The sequence below is a fragment of the Hypanus sabinus genome, chromosome 14, assembly GCF_030144855.1.
Source record: "Hypanus sabinus isolate sHypSab1 chromosome 14, sHypSab1.hap1, whole genome shotgun sequence".
Classification (NCBI taxonomy): Eukaryota; Metazoa; Chordata; class Chondrichthyes; order Myliobatiformes; family Dasyatidae; genus Hypanus; species Hypanus sabinus.
This window is the reverse complement of record NC_082719.1, coordinates 70,802,981-70,821,463: the sequence shown is the minus strand read 5'-3', so window position 1 is coordinate 70,821,463 and position 18,483 is coordinate 70,802,981. Positions and strand designations below refer to the sequence as shown.

At 39.9% G+C, this 18,483-nt stretch overlaps 1 protein-coding gene across 1 annotated transcript in view; it reads right to left on the bottom strand.

The window, feature by feature from the left end:
* The window catches only part of cspg4ba (chondroitin sulfate proteoglycan 4ba), an 88,213-nt gene that overhangs the window by 51,763 nt on the left and 17,967 nt on the right, over positions 1–18,483 (bottom strand). Inside the window, exons 2-5 of the mRNA XM_059989424.1 lie at positions 13,029–13,192; positions 9,384–12,896; positions 2,901–3,374; positions 1,845–2,021 (exon numbers count right to left, since the gene is read on the bottom strand). Coding sequence (XP_059845407.1) covers positions 1,845–2,021; positions 2,901–3,374; positions 9,384–12,896; positions 13,029–13,192 — 4,328 coding nt within the window. The remainder of the gene's footprint in view (positions 1–1,844; positions 2,022–2,900; positions 3,375–9,383; positions 12,897–13,028; positions 13,193–18,483) is intronic.

The window sequence follows — 18,483 nt, the reverse complement described above, 5'->3', positions numbered from 1 at the left end:
CAGTCCCTAGAGGCAATCCATGCCCGCCGTTCATCCCATTTACTTGTTAAACTATATACATTGAAATAGATGTGGTTCAAAGCAGTGGTACTATCTGCCCTTTAACTATAAACAAAGCTATCCTGATTGCTAGGCCTACACTCTTCAGCTGCTGTATGTATCCTTGTCTTCTCACTATCTTCACTCTCTCATCCCAGACCCTTGCCAATCTAGTTGAACCCCACCCTACACTAATTAAAGTAATTAGTCAAGAACAAAGAGTAAAATAACTTATTGGCTTGACTTCATGATAGCATTCTTCTTCAGTGTGAGAAGGCCATAGATTCCACCCCAAGTTTACAACTGCAAATGCACTGCACTGCCCAAGTTGAGCAGCACTGTCATCAGAGCAGTAAACCAGCTAGTAAAATGTCCAGAATATGAAATTAAAATAAATGCAAGGTTACCAGTGCTCACACTTATAGATAATACTTTTTCTAAGTTCCATTATCCTTTCAAAAATAATTTACTTCTATTCTGCTTTTTCAAAATTAAAGGCCTAATTATGGCCAAAAAAGTGAGAGATCTGTCATCAGATCATCATCGTCTTGGGTGTACATATTGGAAGGGGGTGGGGGGGAGGAAGGGAGGGGCACTGGTGGTGTGGCCATGATCTGGGAAATCAACAGCATCGCAGCTTAGGCCAAGTGAGTGGTTCAGGGATTAGAATGGGGCAGTGACAAGGGTAGGGAATGGTCAAGGGGTGAGAGTGATAGTGTTGAGATTGAAGAAATGAGATGAGTTATGCCCAAATCATGGAAAGCAAGTAGAGTATTTTCTTTAGTGGAGTCCTGATGAGTGTGTCAGCATGCAAGCAAACATATGCCGTGCAATACCCAGCTGAATTCTGGTAATAGTACTATACCTTTGGAAAATAATGATCATTTAATTTCACTCCGGGAAAAGGACCACTTTCAATTGGATAGGGAAATATAAGCAGTGCTATACAACTGAATTTCTATCAGACTGAAAGTTAGGAAACAAGCACGTTCTAAATCTTTCCAAAGTCAGGAAAAGGGAGAAATAAGAAAAGGGGAAAAAAAAGAGTAACCTACAATTTTCAGTATTTCCTGTGCTTACTTCCAATAAAATTATCACCAGCTTTTCTTATGTTCTATCATTTCTAGCCCCTTTTTCAGCAACTGACAGACCGGTCTCTGTTTCTATTCTTAGGATATAAAACAGTACAGCAAAGAAACAGGCCCTTCAGCCCATGAGTCTGTGGCAAACTAATTAAGCTAGTGACTGCAAACCCCTTCTGGCTGTACATGACCCATGTGCCTCCATTCTCTGTATATGCATGTGCCTATCTAAGAGCATTTTAAACATCTGTATTGAATCTGTCTTCACCACTACCCCGGCTGTGCATTCCAGGCACGGGCATCGGCTGAGTGGAAAACCTGCCCCACACATCTCCCTTGAAATTTCCCCAACTCACATTAAATGTATGCCCTCTACTAGTAGATATTTCGACCCCAGGAAAAAGATACCAGCTGAACACTATCTACGCTTTTCATAATATTATAAACATCTATTAGGACTCCTCTCAGCCTCAAGGGAAAACTATTTATCTTTATCGTCTTTTTTGCAAACTGTGCCCTACGAGATTACTTCGACAAGCACTCACATATGATTTAATACCACCGTGCTTTTCGAACCAACGAAGTGTCCGAGTCATCGTTAATTATCACTGCTGTCAGTGTGGTCCAAATCAGACCAATATGGCCTCCTTGGTCAAGGAAGATCTTCATTAGTGTTTTGTCCATGTTCACATTTGGTTAACATATCAAAGAGTATTAACTTACTTTCAATTCTTTTTTAGTAAGGATGATGGGGGGCTCGTCATTCACAGATGTAATATTAATAAAAACTGTCCAAGGCAAACTCTGTTTTCTCAGTTGAGTATCATTGACCATTATGGAGAAGTTATCCTGAAGACTCTCGCTGTCATCGTGAACATAGTAAATAAATTCTTCCTCAATCTAGAAAGGATGGACATCAGTTTTACTATCAATTTGCTTTAAGTATATTACATATAATATGAATTTGAATAATCATTAAAAACTGTACCTTTAATTGCTCTAGCTGGATATGAAGCCAGAGTCTTATTATACACTCAATGGCCACTTACTAGGTACAGGAGTGGAACCCAGTATGATCTTCTGCTGCTGTAGCCCAAACACGTCAAGGTTCAACATGTTGTGCATTCAGAAGATGTTCTTCTGCACATCACTGTTGTAACACGTGGTTATTTGAACTCCTGTCCCTTTCTTGTCAGTTTGAACCAGTCTGGCCATTCTCATCTGACCTCTTTCATTAACAAGGTGTTTTCACCCACAACTGAACCTCTTGACCATGTCTACCTGTTTTTATACTTTGAATTTTTCTTCTTGAGCCCTTAGCTCCCAGTGGAGCACAGGCCATCGCTGACCTCCTGTCTCCATTGTCCTCTCTTCTGAGCCAGTTTCTCGAGGAAGAGCCAGGAGTATCCCCAGCATCTAATTCCGGCCTCGGCACCTCTCCTCCATGTGTTCTTTGGAAGTCCTTTTTTCCGCTTTCCTTGGGGGGGGGTTCCATTTTAATGCCTACCTGATGATGTTGTTGGTTGGCTTCCACACCTCCATTCTGTTTACATATTTGTATCACTATGGTTCCCGGTTGGTGCACTGAAAACACTACTACATTTGGCTGATTAGATATTTGAATAACAAGGTGTACTGGTGTACCTAATAATGTGGCCATTGTGTTGACATTTGGTCAACATAAAATATCTTATAGTTTTATCGTCCTTATATCATTAACATAAGAAACTCTTCATTGACAATTATTAGTACAAAAATACTTCCGTCTTATCACATTACCTGATGTCTCATAAATGACAAGAGAGGATGTCCAGGAAAATGAGAATATTCTATATGACCATGTTTTGGCACTTTTAGTACTATATATTCAAAATTAAGCTCAGCAAAATGAGGGCTTGCGATTTTTATAAAATCCTCTGTCAGTGCTTTTGATGCACCTTCCTTGATTGTAAAGTTATGCACTTCCACAGGAATCAACCTCGGAATAATATCAATCAGGACTGGAATTCCTGTCAATTCTACTATTCCATTCGAAATATCAACGGTAAAACTGTCCTTTGTCTGATTTTCTTTCACTTGTACATATTGGATGCTGCCATCATTTACATCTTGTTGTGTAAAATACTGGATAGGCTTATGTTCAGTCCCAACATAATACCCTTCTGTTTCTGTAAAGCTTCGAATGTAGCCATGAGCTGGTGCAATTTTCACTTTGTAAACTATTTCAGATGGCAGATTATCTTCATGAACTACCTGAAAGAGTAACAGACGTGAGATTATTCAATCAACAGCTTATTTACATCTTTATTTATACATCTCATTCCTGAAATTTCTCCAGATATAATTTTAACATAAACACCAAATCTGCAGCTAAACTAGTATTCTCTTTGCATTATGATACCAAATTAAGAAATCACTAGAAATCTTAGTACAGTGTAATAACACTCCCTGCATTCTGACTCAGTATCATTTAATTTATGAAGATGAATGACAGAAGTATTTCTCTGAGGAATCATTGCCACGAGAGTAAACTGAGAGGAGAAATTCCTTTATATCCACCATGAAAATTGTTAGTGTGGAATTGTAGGATACAAGAAGTAGCTGAGGGATGGGCTTTGGGGACGGGGCAAGTGGATTGTTTGTTCAATTAATTAATTTATTTATAGATTCAGCACGGGACAAGCCCTTTCAGCCCAACAAGCCAAGCTTCCCAGCAAGCCACCTATGGAACCCTAGCCTAATCACAGAAAATTTACAATGACCAATTAACTTACTAACCAGTAGGTCTTTGGACTATGAGAGGAAACCGGAGAACCCAGAGGAAACACATGCATATTGTTTGAGTAAATGCCAGAATTGAACTCCAAAATCTGATGCCCCCAGCTATAACGGTGTCTTGTTAACCATTACGATAATGTGGCTGAGGGGGGGGGGGGGGGGTGAAGATGCCACATCAGTATAAATTACTGTTGAGGCCGTAAGACATGGGAGCAGAATTAAGCCATTCAGCCCATTGAATCTTCTCACCATTCCATCATAGCAGATTCATTTTCCTTCTCAACCACATTCTCCTGCCTTCCCCTTGTAACTTCTGATGTCCTTAAAAACAATCAGGAACCGATGAACCTCTGCTTGAAATATTCTCAATAATTTGGCCTCCACAGCCATCTGTGGCAATGAATTTTACACCACACTGTGGCTAATGAAACTCCTCCTTATCTGTTCTCAAGGGGTGTCCTATTCTGACGCTCTGCCCTCTGGCCCTACGCTCTCTCACTATTGGAAACATCATGTCCACTCTGTCTAGGCCTTGCGATAAATGGTAGGCTTCAGTAAGATCCCCCTCATTCTTCTGAACTCCAGCAAGCAGAGTTGCAGAACCATCAAACTCTCCTTTCATTCCTGGGAGCATTCTCATAAACCTCCTCTGGGCCCTCTCCAATGCCAGCGCATGCTCTCTTTGATACAGGGCCCAAAGGTGCTGACAATACTCAAATGTCTGACCAGTGCCTTACGAAAGGCTCAGCATTACATCCTTGCTTTTATAGTCTAGTCAAAAATGAATGCGTTAATTGTATGCGTCTTCCTTACTACTAATTCAATCTGCAAGTTTACATTTTTGGAATCGTGCACTGGGATTCCCAATTCCCTTTAGGTCATGGGTGTGTGATTCTACTACGAATACAATGAAACAGCTTGTGGTGCTCCCATGTGGTGTAAGTTTCCACGGTTCCAAGGCTATGAACACTATCTTCCTATTTTGCACTATTTACCTTTGAATGTAACTTATAGCAATTTATTTTGCATCTTGCACTGTACTGCTGCTTCAAAACAACTTCATGACTTATGCCAGTAGTAATAATACCGATTAGTTTTAACACCAAGCACTTGCTATTTTGGATATTACTGGTTTATAACTTAGCTTACAATTTTGCTTCAATTCAGTAAGCTAAGATGTGAAATTTTACATTCACAGAACAGCTGCTGGAACAGAACCATAAGTGCATTGTGCAGGTGAACCTGCAGGGCTGATCTACTATTTACAGGCTCTCCCCAGGTACGGCAGAGTTCCATTCTACCAAACCCTACTTTTAGCTCGCCAGTTGAAAATATGGGCACCAACCAAGTTCCTGGGTGGCAGAAGATGCTTGCAGCCTTACAGCAAATTGTAACTCCTTCCAACTGCATATTCACATGTATTGGGTATATATAAACCAGGCATTTGAAGCCTTGGAGGTCCAGCACATTGCAGACATTGCCCTTGTGTTGGCCTTTATTCCATACAAACCCCTATTTAAAGTGAGAGGCAAAATGAACAAAATCTGCTTTATTCACTGGCCAGTGATAACCAAACACATGGCTACACAGGAGGAAAAATAATGCAGGAAAAGGAGGGGGAATAAAATTGGCACAATCAAAGGCTATTCTTACAATGCTATTGACTTGGGAAACCCCTCCTGCAGATGTCACCAGGACTGATGAACAACGGAGTGTAGCTGACAAAATAAGGATTCTATGAAAAGCCATGGGTCCCACTAATTCCTATGGTCATCTTTAGTCTCTTTCTCCCACCCTTAAAAACACCCAATTATTTCTACTCTATGAATCTCAGTTAGCTGGCATATTGTCAGACACAACTATAAATTTGAAAGATCCACAGTTATCTGCTTTGTGCTAAAAAATATTCAACAAAGTTCTTAAGTATCTTCAAATAAGTGAGCTGCCATTTTCACGGATAATCTGTCAACCTCCTGCTGTAAAATACAATAAAACACCAGAGAATGGAAATTAATGGCTGCTTTTTCAATTTATTCGGCATTTTCACTGTTGAATAATCAGCAAAGGATTTCTAAACTAGTAACTTAGGTGGCTCAGAACATACCACAGGGGAGGAGTAGTTGGCTTCAATATGGATTATGGTGGAGAATAATTTACTAGTTACTCCATTAAAACTATACCAATAGCCATATAAACATAAAATACATAAATTTAAAATGCATGTAATAGGCTTAAGATAATTTTTTAAAATTTAAAATTCTATTAGAACCCACAATATACCATAATGTAAATATATCAAAACAACTAAAATCGCCAACTTATAACAAAAAACATTCAGTGACACCTGATGGACAAAATTATACTACACCTTGCAGAAAAAAACGAACAAATTTCTTAATCAACACACACAAAATGCTGGTGGAATGCAGCAGGCCAGGCAGCTTCTATAGGAAGAAGCACTGTCGACGCAGACTGGGAGACCGTTTCGCTGAACATGTATGCTCTGTCCGCTAGTAAAAGCAGGATCTCCCAGTGGCCACGCATTTTAATTCCACATACCATTCCCATTCTGATATGTCTATCCATGGCCTCCCCTACTGTCAAGATGAAGCCACACTCAGGTTGGAGGAACAACACCTTATATACCGCCTGGGTAGACTCCAACCTGATGGCATGAACATTGACTTCTCTAACTTCCGTTAATGCCCCCCCTCCCCTTCTTACCCCATCCCTGATTTATTTATTTCCCCCCTCCTTTTTTTCCTCTCTCTGCCCATCACTGCCTGTTCTCCATCTCCCTCTGCTGCTCACCCCTCCCCCTTTCTTTCTCCCTGGGCCGCTGTCCCATGATCTTTTCCCTTCTCCAGCTCTGTATCCCTCTTGCCAATCACCTTTCCGGCTCTTAGCTTCATCCCACCCCCTCCGGTCTTCTCCTATCACTTTGGATTTCCCCCTCCCCCTCCTACTTTCAAATCTCTTGCTATCTTTTCTTTCGGTTAGTCCTGACGAAGGGTCTCGGCCCGAAACGTCGACAGTGCTTCTTCCTATAGATGTTGCCTGGCCTGCTGTGTTCCACCAGCATTTTGTGTGTGTTGCTTGAATTTCTAGCATCTGCAGATTTCCTCGTGTTTACAAATTTCTTAATGCTCATTAAAAAAAAACAATTGAAAAATTGGACTCATCTGCAACTGAGCTTGACAAGAAACTTGCTGAGTCCTCAGATTGCTGTTAGAAAGCAGATGGCTATTTTTCCCTCTGCTCACAGAAGCCACATGGATTTCCATGACTGACATATTAATTGGTAAAAAAATTGGTGTATTAAAAATGGATATTAAAATTACAACTTCAATGTTGATTACTGCACATACATTTTAATATACACACCTACACTTTAGCTTTGTAATTTTGAGGTATACTTAAAAGGTTGTAATATGTTACCCTTTATTTGTTGATGTTCAAATATTAGTTTGATACAAGAGCATTGTTTAGTTATAATGCACCAATATTAAATGTTATTTATTATAAATGAACAGGTTGAATTCCTATGCTTCTGCATAGCTGTGCTACACAACTTACAGCATCATTTAATAATGACTTCAACATGGAAATAATTGTCAGATCAATACTGAAGGATTTCAACTTGTATTGTATATGACATACAGGACCAGGGAATATCTACAGAACACAGAACACTACATCACAGCACAGCACTTCGCCCACATTGTTGTACTAGCCTTTTAACCTACGTTAAGATCAATCTAATCCTGCCCCCTTACATAGCCCTCCATTTCTCTAACATCTATTTGGCCATCTAAGTGTTTCTTAAATGCCCCTAATGTATCTTCCTCTAGCACCAGCCCCAGCAGAGTGTTCTATGCACTCGCTACTCTCTGCACAAAAAAAACCTCTGACATACCCACCGTCTCCACCCCCCCTCCCCAACACTTTCCTCCAATCACTTGAAAATCATGCATATCTGCCCAGGGGATAAGTCTGGCTATACACTTGATCTATGACTAGTATCATCCTGTACACCTCTATCAAGTCACCTTTCAATCTCCTTTACTCCAAAGAGAAAAGCCCTAGCTCACTCAACCTACCCTCAGAAGACATGCTCTCTTGCCCAGACATCATCCTGGTAAATCTCAACTAGTTGAGGTTTGTTAATTTTGGTATATTTTTTTTTTGCTGGTGGTTTGATGTTTATCTTTAGAAGCTTTTTGTATGACGCAGGCTCCGGGGTTGAGCACCTAATGAGTTCTTTCTTTTTTTCTCACCTTTTTCTTGCTTTAGTAGGTTTTTTCTCTTTTCTTCTCTTTTTTTGGTGTCACCATATTTTTCAATCCTTAATATTGTTTTATTTCTCTTTTGAGACACTGTGTTACTTACTTTGATGTACTCTTGTATTTTGGATAATAATAATAATAATAATAAAAAGATTTGAAAAGAAAGAAAGAAATCTTAACTGGTTTAGCAAGGAGCAAATTTTCTACAACATAGCATCACTGCATGTCAAACCAGAATGAACCATTGCATTGGGGGTTGGGAAATAGCATCCTGTTTGCTCAAACCTCCAAGAGGACCACAACCTTATCGTGGTTTGGAGGCTTGCGTGCCTCAATGGCCCAGAGGCTGGAGTCAGGGCTTTATGCTTTGGCTCTTGTAGGATCACTCATTCCAAAGAGATCAAATGTAAGATGGCAGACTAAGACTGGTCCACCAGTCCTCCAGGTCCAGGGGTTCAGCTCGGGGCTTATAACCCTGACTGGTTGTTACGGAAGCAGCAATGATGAATCCTTCTACATCTGAGTGTGACCGGATTCCCAAGTCTCCACCTGGGAGTTGCGTGACTGACAGTAGTGAAAACTCAGAGGAAGTTAGTCGATGGCTATTTCAGTGCGCAAACAAAATGATATCCATTAGATAAGATTGAGTTTGGCTCTGTTAGATTAGACCGTATAATTATTTTCTTTGCAGTTTAATAATTTATGCCTGCTAGTATTTAATACAACTACCTACATACATGTTCAGTGTGTCTGCTGGTGGTCATAGTATAAATATGCAATTGTTCAGTGTGTCCCAAGTGATTACAGTTCTTTGTATATTTCTGAAAGCTTTTGGTACCCCATTATTTGAATGGGGCCATCTGATTGGTTAACTCTTATCAACAAATTAGAAAAAGATTGGTTCTTAGCTATGGTAAGAAGGGTATGAACATGTTGGCCTGCCGTCTTTATTCTTTCTGTTCTTTTTTGCTACTCTATGTTTCCAATTCTCTTAGCACTTAGTTAAAAAAACGTGAAGCAATAAATTTTATGTCTCCTAGTTGATGTCTGAAAGACCCTTGGATTAAAACATCAGACTCCAACAGTTCAGTTGCCTACAGTAGTCCTTTTTCAGAGATACTTTGAAAAACGAAATGTGGGAGCGATGATAATTGTTAATAACGAATATGAAAACAAAAACATCCTGCTGCCACCTTACCTGAAGATTTGTTTTGCTAATCTTCACAGGTTTCCCCTCCTCAACCAACAAACTCTTGTTGTGCACAATTTTTGGAGCATGCTGATGAGTCTCCAGATATATACGAATATTAATACCTCCATCGAGCAGTACATTCTTGGCTTTTATTGTGAAATTGAAGCCATCTACAAGGTTGTTGCTGTTGTCATGTTGGTATACCACACGACCCATCTTCAAATCACTCTGTGTGAAAGATTCTGTACGTACACCATTCAAATACAGCGTTCCATGCTTTGGTGACAGAAACACACTATAATTAATTTCACTTTCATCTGTGATGTAAAGATTTGTTCTCACACTGAAATTAGCTGTTGTTACAGACACTCCTTGTCCCTTCTGCACCTTAAGTCCTGTATTGTTGACTATTTGAACGTAAGGACCAGAGGCTCTGACTTCCAGTAACGAAGATGTGTGGTGTTTTCCATCAGTAACAAACAAGACAAACCTGCTACTGTCAGTACCTCGATGCACAAACAGAACACGTTTCTTATCAAGGTCTTCTTGGGAAAACTGGAAAAGTTTTTTGGAGGAGTCATTCACTAAAACTATGTCACCATTTGGAATACCACGCCGGGTGTACAACAGTTGTGCATCATTGAAGTCCGAATCAGGATCATGGTAGCGTAGATCTTCAGAGGTTAACAGCCGTTGACCATTCCTAACCACATGAAACACTCTGTCTACAACACGAATGGGCTTCTCATCATTTTTTAGCTGAATGGTTATGGTGAATGTCCCTACAATGGACACAGAATTTGGGTCAGATTCTGAAATGTCTGCAACCTCTCCAGCAGTGGCTACAAATACAAACTCATCATGTGTAGTCTCAGAATTGTCATGCACGTACATGAGCCGATGCCCAAGAATATCTTCATTAGTAAATGTTGTTATGTTGTCATTACTATCAGTTGAATCAGAGCGATTGATACGCTTCAATTTGCCATATCTGGGACTCTGTACAACAGCATACAAGAACTTTTTAGTGTTCAAAGTTTCTGCAAATAATTCTGTCTTTGTTATTAGCTCTCCTTCTCCCTCCACTAATGTGAGCCCATTATTTGTTAAATTAATGGAATTAACATAAGCCTTAATATATAGGTGGAAATTATGCTTCTCGGACACTACTTGCTTGGAATAAAGCTGAAAGCTGAAGAAGTCTTCTTTGTCTTCATGCAGCTTTCCAACTGGTTCATATTCCACCATCTGAGCATTAATATCTTTCTGACTGAAAGAAGAATTCTGTGTTAAGATTTTGTTATTCATCAGAAGCTGTCCTCTTTCAGGTATAGTCACTAACCTGTAGTATAGCCCACTTTCAGGGATTCTTGGTCCTTTTACAGAAGCATGGAGATTCTCAGAGGTGAGAGCTTGTTTCTTTCCTTTATTGATCTCTAATGGAATATTTTTTAGGAGCTTGAAATGGACCCAGTTTACTGTAATAGGAAAAACCAGCTCTTCATTAGTTTTGCTCCCTACGTTAACTTTAAATTTGAACATGTCGGTAACACTGCTGGTCTGAAGTTTATGGAAAGTGCCAAAGTATCGTACCCGGCCCCGGTCTACTGATCGCTGAGAAAAAGAACTGGTTTGCTTCCATGCTCCTCTAGAATGTTGCCGTTGAATTTCACCATACATAGGAGCTTTAGCAATGTTATAACGTATTTCTACTTCCTGATTAACTGCATTGGTTTCAACTGACAAATTGTAGTTGGTGATTAAAGCAGCATCACTCTGATCGACTATCAGACCTGTATTATTGACTACTTTATAAACCACAGGCACTGCCATTATACGTAAAACCACAGTACTGCTCACTCTGTCACCATCACTGACACGCAACACAATCCTTGAGGTGAGAACACCTTGGTGAACGTAATAAATGTTTCCTTCTTCCAGATCAGTGTTGGAGAATGTGCTTACTGGAGTGCCATGATTCAGGACATTTTCCAAAAATCCAACATTTTCATTAAGATTACCTAAAACAAAGAACTGAAGTTCTGTTGAATTTGTGTCAACATCAATGGCCTTAATCACATTGTTGGTAAGACATTTCTTGGAATTCTCTAGCAAAGTGAATAAATTACCTTCTGGAAGAACAATTTCAGGAGCATCATTAGTTGGAGTAACAGTAATGTTAAAAAGATACTGCTCATCTCCTTTCAAGTATTCTGGGGCTTCCTTACTGTTTGCAAGAATGGAAAATGAGAACTGATCATGGGAATGTTCAGATCCATCATGAACATAATATATTTTTTCATTCCAGAGGTTGGACAACGTGAAAGAATTCTGTTCATGCTCTGAATCAGAGTCCAATTTCAGATTTCCATGTTTTGGCTGCTTTGCTATCTTAAATACTATTTGTGACTGCTTTAGACCCAATTCCTTAAGCTCAAGGTTCAACTCTATGTGCTTAGGCTCTAGTGCTTTCTGCCCTCCTTCTGAAACTACTAGATTATTGAGAGTCAGGAATTTCTTAGCTTGTGGCTTAGCTGTGGGTTTAAGTGTCCTCTGCAGATTGGAAGCTGTTGGGGGAGCTGCCACTTGAGCTGTTGCACACCCAGCTGAAATATCTTTTGTGGCAAGCACATTTTTTAAGCTTTTGATTTCAGAGTTAGTTTTGACATCTTTTAGACAACCCCTGAAGGATCCTCCTCTTGCTTTTCTTCCTGCAAGGGAATGAAGACCAATCTTCAAGACCTCAACACGGTTGCTTTCATCTGTGCCACCAATAAACAGTGGACCCCTCAAATTAACATTTTTGCTACGAGAACTCAGAGTAGCCTTTACAGTTTCATCATCCACAGTGAGATGAAGACGCTTAGATGTAACTTGCAGCTTAATATAATGCCAAGTATTGTCATTAACTTGACTTAGGGAAGTGAGATGTGTTGTCTTTCCAGCTTTCCCAACAACCACTTGAATCAATCCTCCTGCAATTTCCATTGCAATAAAATCACCTTGTTGACCAGCATGATATAGCAGCAAACCTAACGGCTCAGTAGTGCTTATAGTGCATTCAAACACTGCTTCTTCTTGTGTATCCCATGTAGTAAATTCAAGATAAGATTTTGAACTAAATAAACTGATAGGATCACTATCTTCAGCAAAGAATTCGTCACTGCAGCCTGCTGAAACCTCATGAACAGTCTTAAATCCAGAATACGTTCTCAAAGAAGACAAGATATCCTGTTGGTTGAAGATCACCTCATCGATGCATCCCCGGAAGTTATTTGCAACTCCTTTCATGTAAGGTTTCTCAAATTCACCGGTACCTCCTACAAAAACACCATGTTGAATGTTAAGTTCATGAAGTTGACCTGGCGCAGTCACATTAGTTCTGTAGTGGTTGTCAACGGTCAGGGTCACTTCATCTGCTTTGTGGTGTAGCTCCAAAGTGTGCAACGCCAAATCATCCAGCTCCACTCCTCTTTCAGAGTGAAGAATATTTTCACCAGAACCAAGCTCCAATTTCACCTAAGAACAGCAAAAACAGTATTAGAGCAAAAGAGAACCTTTTCACCAGAAGCAAGCTCCAAATTCGGCGAATCACAGCAGAAACAGTATTAGATCAAACCCAACCCCATTTTCTCCCTCCGACTGGCTTACCTGTACAAGACCAGCCTGGAGCTCCACCAGCCAGTAATCTGTTTCTCCTGCTACCAGGACAAGTAGTCCACTTGATCTTGAGGTTTGAAATCGTAAACTTAATGATGACTTGCTAGAAGCCTCTGCTATTTTGAGATGCACATAGCTCTCTCCAAAAAAAGATGCTAAAATGAAAGAAAAACATCCTGTGAATCATTAAGTGCAAAAGGGTTTACTGAAGGTAAAATTTTGAGCACCAGCAATACAACTCGACATAATTTTTTTTAAAAAAAATTGATTTTACCAAAAAAAAGTTGCCATTTGCGTAGGAGAGGCCCCAACTTTGGTGGCAGTGCTTGGCAGGCTATCAGTCTCTCCCACTGCAATGCTTAGCATCATGTATTCAGGTCATTAATGGGCTTTGCCACTTCTTAACTAGAGGTACAAGGAAATGCTCTATGGATTTAAGACAGTGACTGTTATTACCTCAAAGTTGATAGCTTCCCATCTAACAACACTCAGCTTCTCACCAAACCTCCCTCAAGGGGAATAAACGCTGATCTTTCAAGCACTGCTGAAACCGGCAAGTCATAAGCAATTGATCCAAAATGACATTCAGAAGAAATCCGCAGTAATTACATGAATAAAATCTACGTTAATCGTGGCTAATTAATTCTAAAGGAATCTTTAACTTTTCCACTTGATACATTAGAGAAGTACTTATTCTCATATTTTTGTCACATGCTGTTTAACCCTTTCCACATTCCAGTTAGAGGGCTGAGATCCAATGAGATAGATTTGATCCATTTTACCAGTTAAGCAATGATCAAGTTTGCACTTACATATACTAAATAAGTACTTAAAGCCATTTTAAAAAATGTTAACAAATACTTGCTATTCATTTAAGAAAAACTACACAGAAATTTAACTTTAAAAAAACATCCACCATCATTTTGAGGGATTTTAACCAGGCCAGCTTGAAGAGTCTCTATTAATCATTACTAACAAAACACTTGTAGTACCAAAGGAACCAACACACTGGACCAGTGCTAAACCACCAAGAGTGCTTACTATACTGACTCACACCTACATTTTGGAAAGTCTGATCATCTGGCTGTACTTCTACTCCCTGAGTATAGACAGAGACTGAAGACTGCAGCATCAATAGTGAGGACCAAGAAGGTATGGACAAGGGAAGCACAGGAGCACTTACAGGGTAGCTTTGAATCAGCAGACTGGACTGTATTCAAGGATTCTTCTTCAAATCTGAATGAGTACACCACAGCTGACACTGAATTCATTCAAACCTGTGCAAATGAGTGTGTGTCTATGAGAACTTACAGTACATTCCCGAATCAAAACCCGTAGTTGAACCAGGAGATCTGTAGTCTGCTGAGGGCTGGATTTGTGGCATTTAAGTCTGGTGACCCAGGTGTTTACAAGGAAACCAGGTATGATATGCAGAGGGCTAGTTCAAGAGTTAAGGAACAATTCTGAACAAAGGTTGGAGGTGACATTGTATGTACATCAACTCTGGCAGGGTTTGCAAGACATTACGTCCTACAAACCAAAACCCAAAAGTATGAATAGCGGTGATTCTTCACTCCCAGATGAGCTCAATGCCTCTTATGCTCACTTTGAAAGGGAAAACAAAACTACAGCTATGAGGATCCCAGCAGCACCTGGTGACCCTGTCATCTCTGACTTGGAAGCCAACATCAGGTTGTCTTTCAGGAGGGTGAACCCTTGCAAGGTGGCAAGCCGTAATGGAGTGCCTAGTAAGGCTCAGAAAACCTGTGCCAACCAACTGGCAGGGGTGTTTAAAGACATTTTCAATCTCTCATTACTATAGTCAGAGGTTCCCACCTGCTTCAAAAGGGCAACAATTATACCAGTGCCCAAGAAGAACAGTGCGAGCTGCCTTAATTACTATTATCCGTTAGCATTCGCGTCCACGGTAATTGAGAGATTGGTCAGGGTTAGAATCAACTCATGCCCCAACAAGTACCTGCACCCACTGCAACTTGCCTATCACCACAACAGATCTACGGCAGACGCGATCTCATCGACTCTCCACGCGGCCTTGGATCACCTGGACAATACATATACGTATGTTAGGATGCTGTTTATTAACTAGAGCTCAGTGTTTAATACCCAATCCTACAGTCGTGATCGAAAAGCTACAGAACTTGGGCCTCTGTACCTCCCTCTGCAACTGGATCCTCAACTGCCTAACCGGAAGACCATAATCTATGCAGATAGGAAATAAAATCTCCAACTCGCTGAGAGACATGTCCTTTGCCCACTGCTCTACTCTCTCTACAACCATGACTATGTGGCTAGACACAGCTTATATGCCACCTATAAATTTGCTGATGATACAACCACTGTTGGCAGAATCTCAGATGGAGTTGAGGGGACATATGGTGTAGCAGCAACAACCTTGCAGTCAACTTCAGTAAGACCAAAGAACTGATTCTGGACTTCAGAAAGGGCAAAATGAGGGAACAAACACCAGTCCTCTGAGGGATCAGAAGTGGAGAGAGTGAGCAATTTCAAGTTCCTGGGTGTTAATATCTCAGAGGACTTAATCTGGTCCCAATATATAGGTGCAGCTATAGGAAGGGCAAGACAGTAGCTATATTTCATAAGGAGTTTGAGGAGATTTGGTATGCCACCTAAAACATTAGCAAAGACTACCGTACGGGATCAAAGTAAGCTATAGAGAGTATAAAATTAGTCAGCTCCATCATGGGCACTAGCCTCCTCTTCAAGGAGCGCTGCCTCAAAAAGGTGATGTCCATTATTACAGACCCCCACCTCCCAGGACATGCCCTGTTCTCATTGCTATCATCAGGAAGGAGGTACAGGAGCCTGAAGGCACACACTCAATGATTCAGGAACAGCTTCTTCCCGTCTGCCATCTGATTTCTGAATGGACACTGAACCCATGAACACTACCTCACTAATTTTTCTTTTATTTTTTGTTTATGAATTACCTAATTTTTAAATTTATATATCTATATCCATATCAGATACACACAACCAGTCAGTAATTCAGTCTTTTAAAAAAATATTATTATGTATTGCATTGTAATGCTGCCGCAAAGTTAACAAATTTCACGACATATGCTGGTGGTATTAAACCTGATTCTATGTTTAGCAGCATTCATTTTTCCACTACTCTTGAGCAGATTTCCAGATCCTGGTGCTGAAAAGCATCCCAATAGCATGATGCTACCTCCACCATACTTTACAGTAGGGGTGGCTGATGCGCAGTATTGGAATGATGTGACACATACTACTTAATGTTGAGGCAAAAAAAGTTCCACTTTAGTCTCATCCAATCACAAGACCTTTTTCCACATCTTCACAATGATGTTCTAAGCGAAGCTTTGCTAAGTCTTGATTTGGAAGGATATGCTTTCCACCCCCCCCCCCACCCCCAGGCATTTTCCTTGCCATCCATAAACACCCTTTTAGTGCAAGGCCTTGGAGATTGTGGAACTGTGAACTTCATTTCCAACTGCAGCTCACTCAGAGTGACTTCTAGTGTCACAGTAGCCTCTCTTGCAATGCCATTCTTCCCTGGTGACGTGACTAAGTTTATGGGGGCAGTCCGACCTAGGCAGTGTGGCTGTGGTTTCATTTTTTTCCCATTTTTTCATGATGCACTGTACTGAGCTCTTGGGTATGTGCAGTGTCTTTAAAGAAGGTCTTGTAGCCTTCCACAGATATGTGTTTCTCTATTATCATTTCCCAGACATGTTTTGAACGTTCTTTTGTCTTTGTTTTGGTTTGGTCTGTTGAAAATCCACTATACCGTTGGACTTACAGACAGAGGTACTTATTCTTATCAATTCATTGAAAACAGGTGATCCTCCAATTTTCTACGTCAACAAATTGGGTGAGTTGGTAAGGTAATACTGTATATTGCACTGAATAAAGTTAACATAGTAATTACAAAGGAGATGAATACCTTTTCAGCCTCACTATTTTGGTTTCTAATTTCCAATAAATTGTTGACAGGTTTTGGAATTTTTCTTTGCATTTGACATGATGCACAATGTTTTGCAGATTAGCTAAAAAAAATCCTACTTCAATGTATTTCAAATTTAGACAATGAGAGTAAAATGTAAAAATATTTGAGGGGAACTGAATACTATTCAAAAGATAATGCCTCAAAAAGGCAACATCCATCATTAAAGACCCCTATCACCCTGGACATGCTCTCGTCTCATTGTGAACATTAGGGAAGTGGTATAGGAGCCTGAGGACACTTAATCAACCTTCCAAGAGTAGCTTCTTCCCCTTTGCCATCAGATTTATGATGGAACATTGAACCCATGAACAGTACATCAACATTTCCCCCTGCTTTTTGAACTACTTATTTAATTTTATATATTCTTACATCGTTTTTATGTATTACAATGTACTTCTGCCACAAAACAACCAAGTAACAACATTAAACCTGATTCTGACACAAATTACAGAGAGAATCAGATTTATTATCACTAACTTAGATGACATCAAGCTGTGCAAGGATGCCATTTACTATAAATTACAAAATAAAAGAGCGGTAAAAAGGAATAATGAGGTAGTGTTCATGGGTGATTCAGAAATCTAATGATAGAGGGGAGGAAGATATTTCTGAATGGTTGAGTGAGAGACTTCAGACTCCTGTACATCATCCTAATGGTAGTAACAAGAAAAAGGCACATAGTGGAAGATTAGATTTCTTGGTGATTGATGCATTCTTCCTGACACACCGCCCATTGAAGATGCACTCGACTGTGGGGAAGGGTGTGCCAGTGATGTAGCTGGCTGACTCTGCTATGCTCTATCCTCCTTCAATCCTGTGCATAGGAAGCTCTACATTAGGTTGTGATACAACTAGGCAGAATGTTCTCCGCTGTACATCTTTAGGAATTTAGTAACTCGGCAAATTTCCCCACAACCCTAATGAAGTAAAGTCACTGCCTTGCCTTCTTCATAAGTGCATCAATGTACTTATTATTTAGCAGCCAAAGGTTGGAAAATATCTTCCTCTAAATACAGTTTATCAGCTAAAAATACTGCATGGTGAGTTATAATTACAGTATTCTTATTTGATGTAAGAATCAGGAAATTTAAAAAAATTTGTTTGATATAAGAAACAGACAGCAAATTAAAAGCTCTGATAGCAGGATTTTGTTTTTGTTGCAACAGCAAGAATATTCAGAAACTACAGATCAAAAATATAAGTTACTCCTACAGAATGTTTTAATGATACACATAGGAGCTATCTTGAGATAAAACATATACCAAATGCCACTATCCCACTCAATCAATATCTACCACACCCATTCCCCTCCACATCACCTTACTATGAAACATCTATTGAACATAAACATACACCTTAGGCAAAGCAATCATTTACTTCTACTACTTCCAGATTTAAAGCTGCACACAATCTATTCTCCTTCTCGAATCAGTT